The sequence below is a fragment of the Eleutherodactylus coqui genome, chromosome 3 (genome assembly GCF_035609145.1).
Source record: "Eleutherodactylus coqui strain aEleCoq1 chromosome 3, aEleCoq1.hap1, whole genome shotgun sequence".
Lineage (NCBI taxonomy): Eukaryota > Metazoa > Chordata > Amphibia > Anura > Eleutherodactylidae > Eleutherodactylus > Eleutherodactylus coqui.
In genome coordinates this window covers 5,056,306-5,077,159 of record NC_089839.1, presented here as the reverse complement: position 1 = coordinate 5,077,159, position 20,854 = coordinate 5,056,306, and the positions used below count along the sequence as shown (strand labels likewise).

Sequence of the window (20,854 nt, the reverse complement as noted above, 5' to 3'; positions counted from 1 at the left end):
TGTTGGTCAGGCTCTGTGTTTTCTATATGTTCTATATGTTCAATGACGTCACCAGGGGCAGGGCATCAGAAGCACTGACATACTCACTGACAAGTGGTCGTTAGTAGTTTGATGGCTCCTCTGCAGATCTTTGTGTCTCTATGTTTATAGAATACAAATAAACTTGCGTGTATCTAATCCTGCAGTCATGTGTTACTGTATAGTCACGGGGCGAAGTCTGAGGCAGATTCTTCTGCATGGATTCCACCTCTAAAGACCAATTCTGCCACAGCTATGCAAACATATGACTTGCTGCTTTATCTGTCTCCCATGCTTTATACTGCAGCTACACTATCCAACCAAAGGTAAATGGACTCCTGAGCAAGAATCAATAGTAGTATTTATTTCCATATGTTAATAATTAGTGATGCCTTCTTTGGCCCTAATGACATTGGATACTCTCCATGGAATTCTTCCTACTAATGATATACTTGAGCTGGTATTTCCCTTCATTCATCCTGTAAATGTCTGAGTTCTCTCAAAGGAGATGCATTGGCTCATTCACAATAGTGCAAAAAGTGTCGTCATTGGACATTGAAGCAATGGAAACACATTCTATGGAGCAATGAATCACACTACTTCATCTTCACATCAGATGGCTGTACCTGGGTGTGGAGGAGATCCAGGGGATGCCTTGTAATTGAGGTTGTTGTGCCAACAGTTTAATATGGTGCAGATTCTGTTATTGTCTGGGGATGTTGTCCATCGCAGGGTCTCATTCCATTGGTTGTAGTGTTAAGAATCATGAACACAGGTATGCCCTGACATTCTAGACAATAATGTGCTGCCAACAATGTGGTAATACTCTGGGAACGGCCGGTCATACTTCCAACAAGTCAATGCGCCTTGTCACACATCCAATGCTGTTTTATGTTGGTTTGAGGATATGGATGCTCCACGATTGGACTGTCTTGCACAGAGTCCCACCTGAACCTACTGAACAATTCTGGGATGAAATAGAATGTCGGGTCAGTTTGCAGGATGAATGGATGGAAACATCAGCTGAAGTGTATCAGATGTTAGCAGGAAGAATGCCACAGAGAGTATCCAAGATAATTAGGGCCAAAGGAGCCCCCTAAGTATTAAAGTACAGAAACAACCACTACTTGTGATTTTTGCTCAGGGGTCCAGTTACTTCAGGTGGGATGGTGTCTGTTCATTCCCATTGTCTACTGTGTGCTCACACTACAAGGCAGCAACAAGTGAGACAAATCAAAGATGATCAAATAATTGGGCACAAATATCCTGACAGTAATAAGCCCTCACAAGTTGGTGCCCAATCACCGGGGCGTCCAAAGGGAAACCGCTGCTCTATTATTAAATGCAAATTGGACTTTGTATCACTTTTGAGGTTTTGCTTCCAATTCAATTACTTACAGAATTTCAATAACATTTTATTATTATTAATATTATAAATAACAATTCTTTTTTTGGCAGTGATGATTTCCACAGGTAATTAGATCTTTTCTCTCTGGTTTCAGATGCCAGCCATGTTCATGCAACCCAGCGGGTGCCGTCAATACCAGCTGCCATGCTAGTACCGGTCAGTGCTTCTGTAAGGAGTTGGTGAGCGGTATCAACTGTTCACACTGTGTGGAAGGTTCTAGCAGTCTGGACGGCAGGAACCCATATGGGTGCAGCTCCAGTAAGTACACCCTCTGCTCTTGTGTAGGGAATACCGGTCGCAGAGAAAACAAACATTATGGCTTTCCAGAAGGATCCCCTGAACGAGGGTCCATTAACTCTATAGAGATAGCAGTGGGATATATCTGAAGGGTCAGCATGTCTAGCACTGTATATCATATATAGTGTGGAGCGAAATGAAATAGTTCTGTTTCTGGCTGAACCTTGCTAAAAGTTTGGCTCGGTGTAAACACGAACCTTAGTTGGTTTGTCTTCGCTTAACCCACTAAAATAGCTTCTCCCCCTCTTCTTCCTCTTCCTATGGCTCCTCATTTTAGCAGTATTGATAAAGTTCATATTTGGCTTGAACTCATTTACCCAAATTCAGCAAACTGGCTGAACTAAACTTCTGAAAAGTTTGTGCTAAGATTTAAAGGGGTTGTCCCACTTCTAGCTGTTTTCCTGCAAAAAGTAGACAGCTCCGTACTTTGTACAGTGGCCCAGTTTAGTCCCATTCACTTAGCCTGTAGTACCAACCTGGGCCACTGCACAATGTGCGGAGCTGCCTGCTTTCTACAGGAAATCAACTACAAGTGGAACAAGCCTTTAAACTTACCCACTAACCCCAGGATATGTGATAACTATCTGGTGGGGGTACAACCACTCGGACGCACACCAATTTCAAGAACACGAGTCTTGAAGATCTCCTAATATTTGAAGCGGCAGACAACTGTGTGCTGCTCATGCACTGCAAATCCCTTCATTTCAATTGGACTGCCTAAGATAGCTGAGGACAATAACTTCGCTATCTGTGGAGTTGAAATGAAATGAGTGAAGGGGCAGCGTGCATACTTAACTGCCACTCCGCTCACATAAGGGAACACAAGACCCCTGTTCCTGTGATCAGCGGGAGTCCCATCAATAGTCCTTGTCCCGTGCACTTTAAATCTTCTTGGTTGGATACAGTAGTATTTAGGAGCTTTTCTTCTTCACTCGCTCTTATTGGCCGGGTTGCAAAACTAGTGCCGCCCCTCTGAGGTCCTGCAAGCGATAGGCTCAGGTTGGTAGGGGCGCCCCTGATATTGGCGCAATGGGCTGATGGTGGGTAATATAACTGCCCCTCCAGTCCCAGGACAACATGTATTCTGGGAGCAGAGGGTCACTTTAAATGTCCAGGGGCTGTGGATGTAAGGAGTACAAAGGCAGGAGTATTGTCACCATTATTAGTAACAGCAGGAACATATCGGTATTATTCCTAATATTAGTTACAGGATTTATACAAGTCGGCATTTTCTGGCTTCCGCTCACAAATATCAGAGTCGCTTCATTGAGATTCTGAATTTTGTTTCCCTTTCTGCACAACAATGTAACAAATGAAAGACGATATAAATCTTAGGAAATATAAGAATATACAATATATGTACATATTTAAAGAGAAAGGCGGCTGATAAGAAAGGTAAAGATTTCTCAATAAATATCTTCTGGTGGCGCTTTGTCTGAGAAGCAAGGAGTCGGGGAAGGAGGAGAATACTGAGAAGGAGGGAAGGCAAAGAATAAGAATGAGAAGACTGAGATGGAGAAAGCAGAGGAGGACGGAGCGGCAGATACTGCGCCAATGCTGCATCACTGCGAGAACACGCTCGCCATATCGAAAACTACTTTCCATCATGGAGGGATGCGGCCGTCGTCTGCAGGAGGAGAAGAACACCTTCATAGGAGAAAAGCCGTACAATAAACAGGATCTGCTGCGTTTACAGTGCCAACCATGCGGAGGGGATTAAACAATTCCCTTCACGCGGGTCGGAGGATTTCTGTGCTGAATCTGAAGGGGTTTATAAAACGCTGCGGTTCTGTCTGCTTCAGCTGCAGAATTCAGTCCTTGAAATAAATGGGGCGAATCCCACAGCCGCTCCGCAAGTGAAAACGCAGCAAGATCCTCGCCTTGTAGGACCGTTTAAGACAACCGTGTCGCTGCGCGTAAAACATATGAGCTCAACTGATGTCAATGGGTCCGTCCAATAAATGTGTTTTGCACGCATGTTTAATGTCAGCTCTATCTTTATGCATAATGCGTAGCAAAGGCCCCATAGAAGTACATGGAGGCGCGCAAAAGATTTATACGCTGCAGAATTCTGTAGACAACAGAACACATCCGCACCACATTAGGCTAAATAGCCTGTTAAATCACGGTGGGGATGTTTTGCACACGTGAGCAGGCCCTGCATGCGCAAAATCTACAATACTATGTGCCGATCCACGCCCAAATCAAACTCGTTCACTGTGCGGAGACGTTGCGCTGAAGCATACGCAATTGCACACACGGTCGTCTGAAGCTGCCCTTAGGTGCGGATTTGGCCATTGTGGCATTCTTGTGGAATTGCTCCACAGCAATTCCACAACGCGAGAAGCCGGCCGAACACACATGTGCATGTTGGACATTCATGTGTACCCATCTCACTGCATGTGTGATCACTTCTCTGACAGATGGGTGAACATATGAATGAAAACCGGCTTTCCAAAGTGTCTGTGTATATAGTAGGGATCAGCGCACACCACCGGACACACCGGCAACTCAAGCAACTTCAACACTGATATTCCAATTTCAAGTGACTTGTATTTACCTTTAACCTGGTGCAGGTTTACGGACATCGGCATTACGGACATCAGCGTTATGGACTTTGGCTTTCTCGGGTGTTCGTGTAAATATCTACCTTTCAGGCTCTAAAATAGTTCAAACTGCCAACTGAAGGACTACTCCCTCCAACCACATAAACAGAGACAGATCTGCTATAAATGCTCTTAGGCTGCTCTCACACCAGTGTTAGGGTCAGTTCAGGTGAGGCTGCTCTCACAGAAACGTTAGGGTCATTTCAGGTGAGGCTGCTCTCGCAGCCGTGTTAGGGTCAGTTCAGGCGAGGCCACTCTCACAGCAGCGTTAGGGTCAATTCAGGTGAGGCTGCTCTCACAGCAGTGTTAGGGTCAGTTCAGGTAAGGCTGCTCTCACACCAGCATTAGGGTCAGTTCAGGTGAGGCAGCTCTCACACCTGCATTAGGGTCCAGTTCAGGTGAGGTCGCTCTCACACCTGCATTCGGGTCAAGTTCAGGTGAGGCTGCTCTCACACCGGCCTTAGGGTCCGTTCAGGTGAGGCTGCTCTCACACCTGCGTTAGGGTCAGTTCAGGTGAGGCTGCTCTCACACTTGCGTTATGGTCAGTACAGGTGAGGCTGCTCTCACACTTGCGTTATGGTCAGTACAGGTGAGGCTGCTCTCACACTTGCGTTATGGTCAGTACAGGTGAGGCTGCTCTCACACTTGCGTTATGGTCAGTACAGGTGAGGCTGCTCTCACACTTGCGTTATGGTCAGTACAGGTGAGGCTGCTCTCACACTTGCGTTATGGTCAGTACAGGTGAGGCTGCTCTCACACTTGCGTTATGGTCAGTACAGGTGAGGCTGCTCTCACACTTGCGTTATGGTCAGTACAGGTGAGGCTGCTCTCACACTTGCGTTATGGTCAGTACAGGTGAGGCTGCTCTCACACGCAGCCTCACCTGCACTGACCCTTAGGCAAGTGTGAGAACAGCCTTAGGGTACATTTACATGGGCAACAGGGAGTCGTTGCTGACATTCTGAGCCGTGACTCCCATCACACAGCACATGCACACCCTGTCCGTGTGCTGGGTGGGAGACCGCACATGTGGGTGTTCTATTATCGTGCGAGATTCACATGAAGATACAACGTGCTGCCATCTTTCTGTTTTCCAGCATTGCTACGAGAGAAGAAATGCCAATTTAAGTGCTCCCATTGTAAATAATGGGCTGTATTGTCATGCGTGTTTTCTCGCCCGCGTGAATGTCGCATCACTCACACTGAGCAGGTTACCATCCCCCACAGGTTTGGGTTTATGTGATGCATTTCCTCTGCCCTTTTCCACCCACCCACTGGAGCAGGTGAGGTCGCTGCCTGACAGATGATAGGCATCTAGCTCCTATCTACTACCACTCCTATCATCCTGTCAACTAGTAATGTAGTGAATGTATATATCTGTGCAGAGAGTGACGGGTGCCTTGCTTCATGTGGTTGATGGAAGGCTGTGAGCAGACCCAACTAGAACTGCAGGACATCCACTGAGGACTCCCAGGGCTGCCATGCTTAGAGGCTCACCAGCCCATGACAAGCTGCAAAGGGACTAAAGAATATAGTACAAGCAATCAAGTTCACTGCGGGGACTAAATAAAAGTGGGAAAAAAGGATTTAATAAAGTTTTTAACAGAAAGCTTTCAAAAACCTCCCTTTTCACATTTTTACCCATAAAAAAACTAAACAATGAAAAAAAACAGGGCAACCCCTTTAATGTGCGACCTCTTCTTTTTGTGCAGGGAGGTATTGCACTGCATTTCTTAGCACATCGAGGTATTGCACTGCATTTCTTAGCACATCGAGGTATTGCACTGCATTTCTCAGCACATCGCTCCTCTGGTTTAGTTTGTGATATTCCTCGGGTCTCTGTGCTGCTTTCAGTAAAATATGTATTTCCATCTTTGCAGCTCCTTCCCAGCAGCCGCCTCCGAGGGGACATGCTGCCAGCAGCACCGCTATAAGGCTTACCTGGGGTCCACCCGACTCCCCAAATACCAACCGGATTGACTATGTGCTCTACAGAGATGGCCGTGGGATCTATCACACCACTGACTACTACCCATACAGTAAGTAGTGCCGGCTGGTCCTCACTGATGGCAGACTGAACACCTCCGCGCACCGCAGGTTATTTCACAGTCGGCTCATTGTAGGAATTGGGTTGCACACTTGAAAAACAAAGACCGCACTTTAAGGGTTTATACATCGGTCTTATGCTTTCCAATGCCTAAGGGTCCTTTTGCATTTATAGCTATGGTTGTGACGATGATCAAACTCTGCTGAGGATGATCAATCATTCATACGCTCATCATCTCTCCTTGAGTTTCATCGTTGTAGGCAGCACACCCCTCATTTACACGGGGAGATGTGCTGCTGACAACAATTGTTTTTGGTGCAGCATGAGAGACGTGATTATCCGATGAACAGGAATTTGCCTGTTGGGTGATCGGCAGCTCCTTCACAAGGCCTGATAACATCTATGTTTCTAGGAGTTTTCTTGCACAGTCATCAGGTCCTTTAAATACCCCTTTAAGGATTATCAACATTCCAAATCATTTTTGGGTCATTTTATAGGCTACTCCATAAAGACAGTCTATTTCCATATTTCCTGTTAGGTCACACGCCAGTGTGTGTGTGTGTGTGGGGGGGCACTTGTTGGAAGTAGACTGGGGCGATCGCTCCCCTTTGGCCTGCCTGGCCAGATGATCTCATTCCTCTGTGTGGAGCTACATGAATCCTCCTCCTCATGGCTCTGTCTCCCCTTCACTGCTGTCAGTCCATTGTTCCCCCACAATGCAATCACATAGTTATGATATTTAGTTGTTATGAGCTTTGTTCTGATGAGTTTGGTTCTGGTGTTGTATTTGTTATGAGCTTGGTTCTAGTACTGTACCTATGCTATGTATTTATATACTGAGCTTGGTCCTGGTACAGTATTCATTCACTGAGCTGTTCTGCTCTGGGTATGCTGCTATCTTTCTGCAGGAGCTGAATATAGGCAGACTGCCTATCAGAGCCAAGAAAAATTTTGCATAGGGTGCCATATAACCTAAGGCCAGCCCTGTTCCTTCTATTACCGATAAGGGGAAATTGCGGTCTTGAGTACAATTTAAAGGGGTTGTCCCGCGCCGAAACGGGTTTTTTTTTTTTTTAACCCCCCCCCCGTTCGGCGCGAGACAACCCCGATGCAGGGGTTAAAAAAACAACCCACACAGCGCTTACCTGAATCCCGGCGGTCCGGCGTCTTCATACTCACCTGCTGAAGATGGCCGCCGGGATCCTCTGTCTCCATGGACCGCAGGGCTTCTGTGCGGTCCATTGCCGATTCCAGCCTCCTGATTGGCTGGAATCGGCACGTGACGGGGCGGAGCTACACGGAGCTACACGGAGCCCCATTCAGAAAAGAAGAAGACCCGGACTGCGCAAGCGCGGCTAATTTGGCCATCGGAGGGCGAAAATTAGTCGGCACCATGGAGACGAGGACGCCAGCAACGGAGCAGGTAAGTATAAAACTTTTTATAACTTCTGTATGGCTCATAATTAATGCACAATGTACATTACAAAGTGCATTAATATGGCCATACAGAAGTGTATAGACCCACTTGCTGCCGCGGGACAACCCCTTTAATACTATTTTTCCACTGCAGAAGAAAGGTGGATTCACCCACAACTTCATCCAGTGATAACTGTTGATTGTAGAGGCCCTGGTTGTTGGACAAGACATATTTAAAAATATATAATGTCTATGGTTCTTGTAACAATTGGCTGGCAGATATTTAATCATAGAATGGTAAACTTGCAAGGGACCTCCGGGATCATCGGGTCCAACCCCCTGCTCAATGCAGGATCACTAAATTATCCCAGATGTCTGTCCAGCCTTTGTTTGAACACTTCCACTGAAGGAGAACTCCCCACCTCCTGTGGTAACCTGTTCCACTCATTGATCCCCCTCACTGTCTAATATGTAATCTGTGTCTCCCTCCTTTTAGTTTCCTCTCATTGCTTCTAGTCTTTCCTTGTACAGATGAGAATAGGGCTGATCCCTCTGCACTGTGACAGCCCTTCAGGTATTTGTAGACGGCTATTAAGTCTCCTCTCAGCCTTCTCTTCTGCAAGCTAAACATTCCCAGATCCTTTAACTGTTCCTTGTAGGACATGATTTGCAGACCACTTACTGTAGGAAAAAAGTTCTGGTTCAGAGTTCCTACTCATAAGCGGTACGGGCAGGTAGCGCAGTTGGGCAAGCCAGAGGTCAGTACACGGGAGCAATTATCTTTTGTAAGAGGAGCAGGTGAGTGGAGGATCTTGACTAGAGGCTGGAAGCATAATAATCGCTCAAGGAGGGAGGGACAGGGCCAGGTTTATATAGAAAGACTAATTAGGAAAAACACAGGGTGGAGCTAGTCCAGTAAACACAGGAGCATGGAACTAGGAGCAAGGAACCAGGGCAAGGTTTTGCATTGGAGCTATCCAGAGGACTGATAGCTCAATTAGAAGAGGTGCCACCTGGGGCACGGCAGCTCCCAGGGTAAAGTCCTAACATTAGTCCCCTCATTCCAGGATGGCCACCGGACATCCCAGGAGCCGACTCTACCGGTATCTGTGGTGAAACTTCCCTGTGAGCCTGGGGGCATGAGCATTGGAGACCAGCTCCTAGGAACTCTCCTCTGGAACATATCCTTTCCATTGGATTAGGTATTGTGGTTTACAGCTAAAAATCCTAGAATCCAGAATCTTTTCAACAAGGTACTCCTCCTCACCCTGGACTATTATTGGTGGAGGAGGAAGTTGATGTTTTCAGGGAAAGTAATTCTCTTTGAATGGCTTTAGTAGTGATACATGGAAAACAGATTTTTTTTCAGGTTGTTAGTAAATTTCAACCGGAAGGTAAGCTGGCCAATCTTTGTAGCAATCTGTAACAGATCCATGAATTTCTGGCCAAACTGTGAAGAGGGTACATTCATTTTAAGATTTTTTTACATTACCACACTTTATCCCCCACCTGAAAGGTAGGAGATACCTTGTGGTATTTATCCACTGCTTTTTTGTACTTTTCTTGGGCCTCTTGTAGTACCTCTATTAGTGTCTTTTGGACGTCCCGTAAGGTTGTCAGCCTATGAGTAACAGCAGGAATAGCAGTATTACAAGTAATGTCAGGAATAAATACTGTGTATATGCCAAGGTTAGCATAAAAGGGGCTTTCAGCTGTAGAAATATGTTTGGAGTTGTTGCAGGCAATTTCCACTGTTGGTAAGTAGTCCACCCAATCATCCTGGAGATGGGATATAAAGCAGCGGTGTTATTTCTCCAAAGCCTGGTTAGTCCTTTCAGTCTGGCCATTGGACTGGGAATAAAAGGCAGAAGACAAATTAATAGTAATCACTAGGGCCAAACAGACGTTCTTCCAGAATCTTAATGTAAACTGAACCCCTCTATCAGAAACTACGTTATCGGGAATCCCATGTAGCCTAAATATCTCCTTGATCATTGATTCTGCAGTTTTTCAGTTGTGGGAATCCCTTTGATGGGAATAAAATTGGCCATTTTTGTGAGGTGGCCCACTACACAAGGATGTCATTTCTTTGGAAGGGGAGAGATCCACAATAAAGTCCATTGATATTGATCTCCAAGACCTAGATGGAAGGGGTTGAAGAAGTCCCAAAGGAGGAGATTCTTATGTCTTGTTTTGTGCACATGTTTTACAAGAGGCGACAAAGCTTTTTACATCATTCTTGCAGTTGGGCTACCAAAATGAATGAAGCAGTAGTTCAAAAGATTTAATGACCCCAAGATGGCCTGCAATTTAGAACCATGGACTCGTTTAAGGACTGTGAGTCAAACAGAATCCGGAACACACAGTCTAAGAAGGATGATTGACGAAAGAGTCATTTTCATACCTTTATTTAAATTTTGTTAAGAACTCTTTTGTTAAGTCTTACCGACACTGGATTGGAGCCCAGGTGTAGAAACCGAGCCGGACTGGAGAGTAGTCGGGAGGAAGCCAGTCATTAGCAGGTGGTCACAGTTGCAGTACAGATGATGAGGCAAGAAGCGTAGTTAAGTGGTCATTAGCAGGTGGTCACGGTTGTAATAGCAGAGGAGCAGGCAGCAGTGGAGCTTCATTACAGGCTGGGAGCTCAATAATCACGCACTGAAGGAGTGGCAGGGCTAGGCTTATACAGGAAGTGCAATCAGAAATAGTGGTTAGATTTTCAGCAAGGGAACTGTCCAAGTCCTGAGTAGCCTAGCAGAGAGAGATGCCGACTGGAATGCAAGAGGTTGTTGGTACGAGCCCTGAGATCTTTTGAGTCAAGGATACCCAGGATATTTTTAAATATTTAGTCTTTATTTGGGATTTCAAACAAATATACAAGCATTTTTTGTATAACATAAGGTATATGCATAGAATTAACGAATCTACAATGCTCCTTGGTATACATATCATGTTACCAATTATACATATCCCATTTTTTCCTTTTTTTTTAAATAAGTGTAGAACATCTAACAGATGCGTATCCCAGGAAATTTTTGAAAGACAGAATAGTACAGTCTGTGTTACACTCCTCCTCCGATTCAGCACAAATCCTGGACAAGGCATCCGCCTTGCATTTCTTCGATCAGGCCAATACGAAATGATAAAATGGTGCATGTAGAAGAACAAGGCCCTTCATGCTTGCCTTGACAACAATCTCTTAGCTGTATGGATAAATTCTAGATTCTTATCATCTGTAAGGAGTATTACAGGATGATTGGCTCCTTGAAAAAGATGGCTCATTGATGGCTAAAAGTTCTTTATTTCCAATGTCATAGTTTCTTTCTGCAGGTAACATGATACGAGACTAAAACACACATGGATGCAGCTGCATTTTATCTCTGACTCGTTGAGCTAAGTCGGAGGTGTCTACTTAAACAACAAAAGGTAATTCAGGATTTGGGTCAACCAGTATTGATGCAAAAGTGAAAAGAGTCTTTAGTTTTTCAAAAACATCCTGCACCTCTGAAGACCAAAAATATGCTTTGGTTTTCTTTGTGAGTGAGATGATAGGTAAAGATTTATTTTTGAGAAGTCATTTATGAATCTTGTGTAAAACTTTGCAAATCCTATAAGGCATTGGACATCTTTTAAGTTTCTCGGAGTCGGCCAATCAACCACAGCTTTAATTTTACTGGGATCCATACTCAAACCATCTGGGGAGGTGATATATCCAAGAAATTGCATCTGGGTTTGTTCAAACTCACATTTTTCTAGTTTGATATAGAGACGATTTTTTTGAATATGTTCCAAGACCAGTCGGACATGCCTGCAATGTTCTTCCAAGCTGTCAGAAAATGTAAGAGTATCATTGAGGTAAGCAACAACAAAATGATCTTGAAGCACATCATTAATGAAATGCTGAAAGGTGACAGGAGGATTGCAAAGGCCAAAAGGCATAACCAGATATTCAGAATGCGCATATCTAGTTCTAAAGGCAGTTTTCCACTCATCCCATGGGCGGATCTGTATAAGATGATAGACTCCTTTAGATCCAGTTTGAAAAAAATCTTGGCCGAACGAAGTCTTTCCAGCAATTCTGGGATTAGGGGGAAGGGTAGCGATTTTTCATAGTCATTTTTCTTTAGTTCCCTGTAATCAACACATGGTCGCAAGGTTGAGTCCTTCTTCTCTACAAAGAACAAGGGTGTCCCAGCTGGGGATGTAGGAAGTCGAATGAAGCCTTTCTTTAAATTTTCATCCAAATATTCTTTGAGTACTTTTAACTCTGGTTTGGAAAGATTGAAAATTCGCCCAAAAGAAATGCTTGTTCCAGGAAGCAAATCTATTGGGCAATCATATGGCCAATGAGGGGGTAGTTGATCGGCTTTTTTCTTGCTGCCGACATCAATGAATTGCTGGTACTGAAATAGCATCTTCTCCCAATTCTGATGACAATCCTCTGAGACTTGCGTATATTGGCGGTGGGCAGGGTCATCTGACAATTTTTCCTAGAATACTCTAAAGGGAAGGTAATAGTCCTTGAACGCCAGTTGATTGAAGGATTATGGGTAGAAAACCAAGGGATTCCTAGAATACCTGGAAATTAAGGAAAAGAAATGAGATGAGAACTAATTGTTTCATGGTGATTAGATTCAATACAGATTTCCAGTTCACTTGTCTCCTGAGTTACGGGCCCTGAGGATAAAGGTGATCCATCCACAGTTTCCATATCAATTGGCATGGGATTAGTTTTACTTAGAATGTTGCTAGATTTTAAGTCCATAAAATTCCCTCCTGCTCCCGAATCTAACATAGCAGAGCATTGTATTTTTTGGCTCCCAAATAAGATCTGCATGGAGATGACAAAATGGAGGGATGGAGGACGGATCACATCTTCATCTTGAGTTACTGATGGGGTAGCCTGCATGATAGAATCTGACTGAATAATTTTTATTTGTATAGCGCCAAAATATTCCGCAGAGCTTTGATGCATGGTGCAAATTTGACCAGTTTCCCCTCAATTTCCTCAAAAATGTTGACCAACACTGGACCCAGGACAGAGCCTTGTGGTTCCCCAATTGATACATTCTTCCACTTGGATGTGCAGCCATTTATGACCACTCTTTGAGTACGATCACTCAGCCAGTTTTGAATCCACCTAACAGTTGCGTTGTCAATCCCATATTTGGTCATTTTTTCAATAAGAATGGTTTGAGATATTTTGTCAAATGCTTTACTAAAGTCAAGATATACTATATCCACCGCATTTCTCTGGTCAACCCAGTCGGTGATTCTGTCATAGAAGGAAATTAGATTTGTTTGGCATGACTTGTTTGTTACAAACCCATGCTGGCTCTGGTTAATTACTCCATTTTGTATCCAAGTACTTGCATACATGCTGTTTAATAATTCATTCAAAGATCATTCCTGATGTAGAAGTCAGGCTCACAGGCCTGTAGTTTCCTGGATCCACCTTCTTCCCTTTTTTAAGATAGGGACAAGATTTGCCCTTCTCTAATCTTCTGGGACTTCTTCTATTCTCTAGAAATTTTCATAGATTATGGCAAGTGGTTCAGCAATTACCTCTGCTGCTTCCTTTTGTATCCTTGGATGTAATTCATCTGGACCTTGAGACTTGCCTGCATTCTTTTATTCCCTAATAGCACAGGAAAGATCAGTTGATTTTTTGACCCCCCAAATCCTTCTTTATTGCTTTTGGCCTCTGTTACAAGCCTCAATTCATTATCAGCTTTAGCTTTTCTGACACTATCCCTACAGTTTCTGCAGACCCCATTGTATTCTTCTTTAGATATTCCCCCTTTCCATTTAATAAACATCTATTTCTTCCTCTAACATGTGTACAAGTTCTGTGTTCATCCATCCGGGTCTCTTTAAATGCTTCCCATTCTTCCTTCTTTTAGGGATTGGTAACGATTGTGCTTTGAGAATCTCATTTTGGAATATTTCCCAACCTTCTTCGACATTTCTGTCCTTAAGAACATCCCACCATTGGATTCTTCCTCTTTCTGAGTCCATTAAAATCTGCCTTCCTGAAATCCAACCTTGAGGTCTTGTTAGGAAAAAATTCCTGCGCTACCGGATATAGTGCTATAAAGAATATAGTGCAATCTGTCTCATGGATACGTGATTGACATCAAACAGACACTTACTTAATAGGAGGGGGTATGATGTCCAGAATCCTCCTCCTTAAAGTGATGACTCCAACGTTTCCCCAGGAAAGTACACTGAACATGAGTTTCAGTACTTTAATGCAGAGAAGACAACGTGTTTTGGTTCCCAGACAATCGCACCTTTTTCAAGTCAAAGAATTTTTCCCTAACAATACATTGTTTTCTTTTCCTAGGGGGGCTCTCTGTGTAAGAGAAACCCTCGGTATATCCTGCAGCTCTCCCTATCCTCAAGGGATTAGATATTGGTGACTAAGGGACTTTTGAGAAACGGACCTTGTGGCGCACTCCATACCATTTATTCAAACCTTGAGGTCTGAGTCTTCTCAGGTCTTCCTCCCCTTGTTATCCAACATTCAGGATATCATGATCACTGCCTCCTAAGGTCCCAGCCACCCTTACTTCCTCAACCATTCCCTCCCTGTTGGTCAGAATTAGGGCCAAGATAGCAGATCCCCCCCTTTTTTTTACAGTTTCTACAGAACTCCCAGCTCTCAAGCTTGAATCTCTGTGGAGATTAATGTTTTCCTAACATACAACACAACACCTCCCCCCCCCTTTTATTAGGTCTGTTCCTTATAAATACATTGTATCCTTCAAGCCTTGTATCCCAATCATGTGTATCATCCCACCAAGTTTCCGGGATGCCGATGACATCATATTTCTCTTCCTGTGTTAGGAGCTCCAATTCTCCTTGTTTGTTTCCCATGCTCTGTGCATTTGTGTAGAAACTATTAACTATTCTCTCAGGTCCGTTGTACTGCTGGAAACAAGATAGTCAGGACTATACAAGTGACAATAATAGAGGGAAGAATAGAGGGAAGAATGTATGCAAGAATTCTCTGCTTCTGTTGACCACATAGGAGAGAATAATTTCTGTATGCAGTTTTCCTACTGCTGTTTGGTCCAAATGTGATCGGTACTCTTTATGTTCCTGAAAGCCTAATGAGGCTATAGGACAGCTTTGTAGTTCCATTAACACCCCATTCATTACAGTTACTCAAAAACACATACATCTTGTGGCACTAATGCAGTAATGATACCCGTGCTCCAATATGCCCCAAGTTGTAACTATTGATGCCCATGAAGGTCTTTGTCCTCACCATCGGCAGCCCATGAAGGTCTATGTCCTCACCATCGGCAGCCCATGAAGGTCTATGTCCTTACCATTGGCAGCCCATGAAGGTCTATGTGCTCACCATCGGCAGCCCATGAAGGTCTATGTCCTCACCATCGGCAGCCCATGAAGGTCTATGTCCTTACCAATAGCAGCCCATGAAGGTCTATGTTCTTACCATCGGCAGCCCATGAAGGTCTATGTCCTTACCAACAGCAGCCCATGAAGGTCTATGTTCTTACCATCGGCAGCCAATCTACTACACAATTCAAGTTAATTTTTTTCTACTTTTTGCAATGGATCTATGTGTGCATCTCCAGTATACTGTTAATTACCATAAATGGCCTAAAAACAGGGCAGGAGTTCATGGAGAGAGAAAGAATGGTAAATGCAAATCCTGTTAAATGGTATAGATTGAAAAATGGTATCAAATGTAATAGACGTAATGGTCTTTAACCACTGGGTAAAGCTTCTACTTACGCTGTAACAGATTTCAGATATAAGTCGAGCATTACTTGTTAATTTAATTAATCTAAATCCAGTGGTGGGGAAGGTTAGGAAGGTGAGCTGTTAATCTGCTTACATGCTTTTACAAAATTTGAATGGAATATCTGTTTTGCTGGCTCATTTTAAGTAGGTGTTCGAGGCTGTTGAGTCTGTGCCATCGGCTTGTTTTTTCATGACTTTCCTTCACATCGGCTTCTGGTGGCTGCTGGATTATCACTGCAAAAAGTTTACAGACCAAAAATTTTCAATGATTTGGGGCACCAAAATATGATTAGCGGTTTACGTTCTACAAGGGAGCCAACAGCGCCACTCTATTGGACAGTGCCCTCGACTGGATACTTTTCCTGTCCCCAGTACCTTAGTAATTTATGGGCCCCACTCTGCCCCCTTAGTAGTTTATAGCCCTGTTCTGCTCCCTTAAATTATAGGCCCTGCTATGCCCGCTTACAAATTTATAGGCTTGACTATGCCTCCTTAGTAATGTATAGTTCCACTGTGTCCCCTTTATAATCCCCATTGTGCCCCCATAGTAATTTGTAGTTCCACTGTGCCCCATTAGTAATTTATAGGCCCCACTTTGCCCCTGTAGTAATTTATAGTCCCACGGTACCCCCTTAATAATATATAGGCCCCACTATGTCCCCATAGTAATTTATAGCCCCTCTGTGCCCCTTTAGTAAAATATAGGCCCCACTTTGCCCCTGTAGTAATTTACAGCGTCAGGGTACCCCCTTAATAATATATAGGCCCCACTATGCCCCCTTAGTAATTTATAGCCCCTCTGTGCCCGATTAGTAAAATATAGGCCCAACTATGCCCCCATTAGTCATTTATAAGCTCCACTGTGCCCTCTTAGTAGCTTTATAGCCCTGCCAGTAATTTTATGTCCTGATGTGACCCCTTATTAATTTATAGGTTCCACTATGCTCCCTTACAAATTTATCAGCCTTGGCTATGCTCCCTTAGTTATTTATAGTCCTCATTGTTACCCCTTAGTAATTTATAGGACCCCGTGTGCCATGTTAGTAATTTATAATCCTCATTGTTCCCCCCTTAGTAATTTATAGACATGGCTATGCCCCCCTAGTAATAATTTATAGACCTCATTGTTCCCCCTTAGTAATTTATAGACCTTACTATGATGTCATTTATAGTTATTGTTGGTAATTTATAGATCCCACCATGCCATCTTAGTAATTTATAAGTCTCACTGTGCCTCAAGTCATTTATAGACCTCACTGTGCCCTGTGAACGATTAATAAGGTCCCACTGAGCCCCAGCAATGCAATAGTAAAAGCTCACCTCCATCACGCTCTCTCTGCCTCGGCATCTTCCAATCCGGATCATGTGGAACAACACATGCGATGCAATGACAAGTAGAAACAGTACCCCTCCTGAATCAGAAAGTAATGACACATGGCTATGACATGCTTTTACTTTCCAAGCCACGGAGGTACAACCAATAGGAACCCACCAATCCTGAGAATCAATGGGCCAAAGAGCTTTGACCCATTCACACTTGTTTCCTGCATTGACATCACCAGTAGGGCACTGCATCTGAACCCCCTTCACTAAACCAGCTGGCTCCTTCATTCTCAGGATCAATGGGTGTTCTATCAATTGGAACCCCACACACCAGAAAGTAAATGCATGTTCAAGTGAGGTGCCATCACTTTCGGTAATGAGAAAGGCCCGTCTTAGGAAGAAAATTATTGAGGGGCCTCTACCACCTCTGCTCCCCACCTCTTACTTCCCTCAAACACTTTCTAGACCGGACATGAAACATTGAAAAAATGTTTACATGTATCTCCAAAAATATAAAATTGGTCATATGTGGCAGATCAGATGGTGCGGATAAGTGTTCTTCACCTTCTTCTATCAACATGGAAGGAGGAGCCAAGGATTCAAGACAAAAATCTTATTATAACTGGGGTCACTATGGGGGGATACAATTACGAGGGCCACTATTACTACTAGGGCCACTATAGGGAACACTATTACTACTGGAGCTGCTAACAGAGGCACTAATACTACTGAGGCCACTAAGGAGTCTCATTGTGTATTGGGACTTTCAATGCCTATAAAAGCAGGGAAGTGGGGTTAGGCAGGGAGTTGCCATTCACACTTTGCCCCAGGCAGCCTGAAGGCTTGGGGCACCTCTGGGTACAGAGGTACCCTTCGGAGTCATAGCTAGACCTTCCTTCACCCAAAGACTCAGGTTGGTGCCATAGCCCCTTATCTAAATACCTTGGCCAAGGCAGAATGACTTGTTGATGCCCAGTGGCAAATGCCCCACTCCACTCAAAAACACGAAACCTTTGCACATAAACTTTTTTGCCAAATTGTTCATTTGTGGTCAAAGCTAAGCATGACCTCCTTAATATGTTTATGTCTTCGCTTTAGATATACAGAGCTACACGGATAACGCTCTTCAGCCGTATACCACCTACACTTACCAGGTCAGTGCGAGAAATGTACATGGATCTGTCAGCAGTACTAATGTGACCTACCAAACAAGAGCCGGGCCGCCGTCTGGAGAAATAGAATTAAGCTTAGTGTATCCGGTGGGCCGGTATTCTGCTTCAATGAATTGGACTATTACTCCGGATGTCCTTGGGCCTGTGGAGGCATTCAGACTAACGTTCACATCACAAGGCTCACTGGAGACAAGTATCGCTTACGAGGGCCTCGATACCCAGGTCACTGTTCACAATTTAAAGCCCTTCACCAAATATAATTTTTCAGTTCACGCTTGTAATTCTGACGGCTGCCTACACAGTTTGCCGATCACAGTGGTTACTGCTCAAGCGCCGCCTACCGGTCAAAGTCCACCAATGGTCTACTATTCCAGCTGTACAGAACTTCACCTGCAATGGTCACCACCGCTACATCCAAATGGTGAGTCCTCCTACATTAATATGTATTGACTAGCTGATATACCCGGATCCACCCGAGTTAATTTGTACTTTACAGCCTTTCAGTATATGCACAAAAGGTCAGTTATATTCTCCTCAGTATATACACATAGAGGTGAGGTAGATTGTCCTCAGTATATACACATAGAGGTGGGGTAGATTATCCTCAGTATATACACATAGAGGGGAGGTAGATTCCCCTCAATATATACACATACAGGTGAGGTAGATTCTCCTCAGTATATACACATAGAGGGGAGGTAGATTCTCCTCAGTATATACACATAGAGGGGAGGTAGATTCTCCTCAGTATATACACATAGAGGTGAGGTAGATTCTCCTCAGTATATACACATAGAGGTGAGGTAGATTCTCCTCAGTATATACACATGGAGGGTGAGGTAGATTCTCCTCAGTATATACACACAGAGGTGAGGTAGATTCTCCTCAGTATATACACACAGAGGTGAGGTAGATTCTCCTCAGTATATACACATGGAGGGTGAGGTAGATTCTCCTCAGTATATACACACAGAGGTGAGGTAGATTCTCCTCAGTATATACACACGGAGGTGAGGTAGATTCACTTTGTGTATTATCTCTGTACAGTGACATCACAGTGTGTTTTATTTCTGTACTCTGACGTCACTGTGTGCATTATCTCTGCACTGTGACATCACTGTGTATATTATCGCTGTACTGTGACATCACTGTGTGTATTCTCTCAGTACTGTGACATCACTGGGTGTATTATCTCTGTACTGTGATATCACTGTGTGTATTATCTCTTTAATGTGACATTACTGTGATTATTATCTCTGTACTGTGACACCACTGTGTGTATTATCCCTGTACTGTGACATCACTGTGTATATTATCGCTGTACTGTGACATCACTGTGTATATTATCGCTGTACTGTGACATCACTGTGTATATTATCGCTGTACTGTGACATCACTGTGTATTATCCCTGTACTGTGACATCACTGTGTGTATTATCCCTGTACTGTGACATCACTGTGTGTGTTATCCCTGTATTGTTAGATCACTGTGTATTATCCCTGTACTGTGACATCACTGTGTATTATCCCTGTACTGTGACATCACTGTGTGTATTATCCATGTACTGTGACGTCACTATGTGTATTATCCCTGTACTGTGACATCACTTTGGGTATTATTTATGCACTGTGACATCACTGTGTGTATTATCTCTGCACTGTGACATCACTGTGTATTATCCCTGTGCTGTGACATCACTGTGTGTATTATCTCTGTACTGTGACATCACTGTGTGTATTATCCCTGTACTGTGACATCACTGTGTGTATTATCCCTGTACTGTGACATCACTGTGTGTATTATCTCTGCACTGTGACATCACTGTGACTATTAGGCCTGTGCTGTTAGTTTGCTTTGGTCATCTGACCGGCATCTCATATCATATGTGCATTCTCCTCTCTTACACACTGCTGTTCAGCGTTATACATGGAGCGCCTGTAGCATCATCCCACAGTCATATGGATTCCATGTACGATGGTGCAGACTTTGCTGTGTGCATGAGAACATTAGGCTGTGTTCACATCTGCTGATTTGTTGTTGCAAATTTTGTTGCATATCTGCAGTGGATCTCATCCCTTTAATTTGAATGCAGTAGAAGGGGTTAAATCTGCACCAAAATCTGCAACAGAATCCACAGTAAATTGCCGACATGTGAACGCACCCTTAAAGGGGACCTCTGTCAGCGAGTCGTGGAAACTGCTGTAAAGTATCAAATGAATACAACTTCTGCAAATATAAAAGTGGAACAGTCAAAAAAATGCCGAGCGCTGAAGAACAGAAGAAGAGAAGCCGTGTGAGGTCCACGCGTTGGTTATAATGTGCCCCCCCCCTCCCCCGTACTACTGCTACCCCTCCACCATCTCTCTTAATTTACCATTTTTACTTTTAACCATAATTGATCGAGAAGACCTGATTTAGGCTCTTTTTACAGATAAATGAGTCGTTGATTTATTTTGGTTCCCGCAAAGGTTTCGGTGCCGGAGACCCTCGGGGAGACTCCTCTTCGCCTTTGCTTATGGTGGCATTTATTTCCATACCAGAAAGCTTTATAATGATATGGTTGTTTTCTTTTTTTTGCCTCATTGTCAAGGACAATTATTTTTAGTGCGACGATCAATGCTAATTAAGATTGTTTTAGGACAGATAATCTACACTTCCAGAATAGTTACTGATGACACAGGAGAATAATATCATATTATGCATTTCCCATTAATCAGTTTTCCTCTCTGCTTCAGTACGCGGTCTATGTGCATCTTGTGATCCGCTTGTCACACGTGACACTTTTGTTAT

The 20,854-nt window shown here is 43.8% G+C and overlaps 1 protein-coding gene across 1 annotated transcript in view; it reads left to right on the top strand.

Annotated features, from left to right (window-relative positions):
* Positions 1–20,854, top strand: part of USH2A (usherin) — a 903,954-nt gene that overhangs the window by 183,211 nt on the left and 699,889 nt on the right. Inside the window, exons 14-17 of the mRNA XM_066594449.1 lie at positions 1,521–1,684; positions 6,210–6,368; positions 8,480–8,590; positions 17,990–18,484. Of these exons, the coding sequence (XP_066450546.1) occupies positions 1,521–1,684; positions 6,210–6,368; positions 8,480–8,590; positions 17,990–18,484 (929 nt within the window). The remainder of the gene's footprint in view (positions 1–1,520; positions 1,685–6,209; positions 6,369–8,479; positions 8,591–17,989; positions 18,485–20,854) is intronic.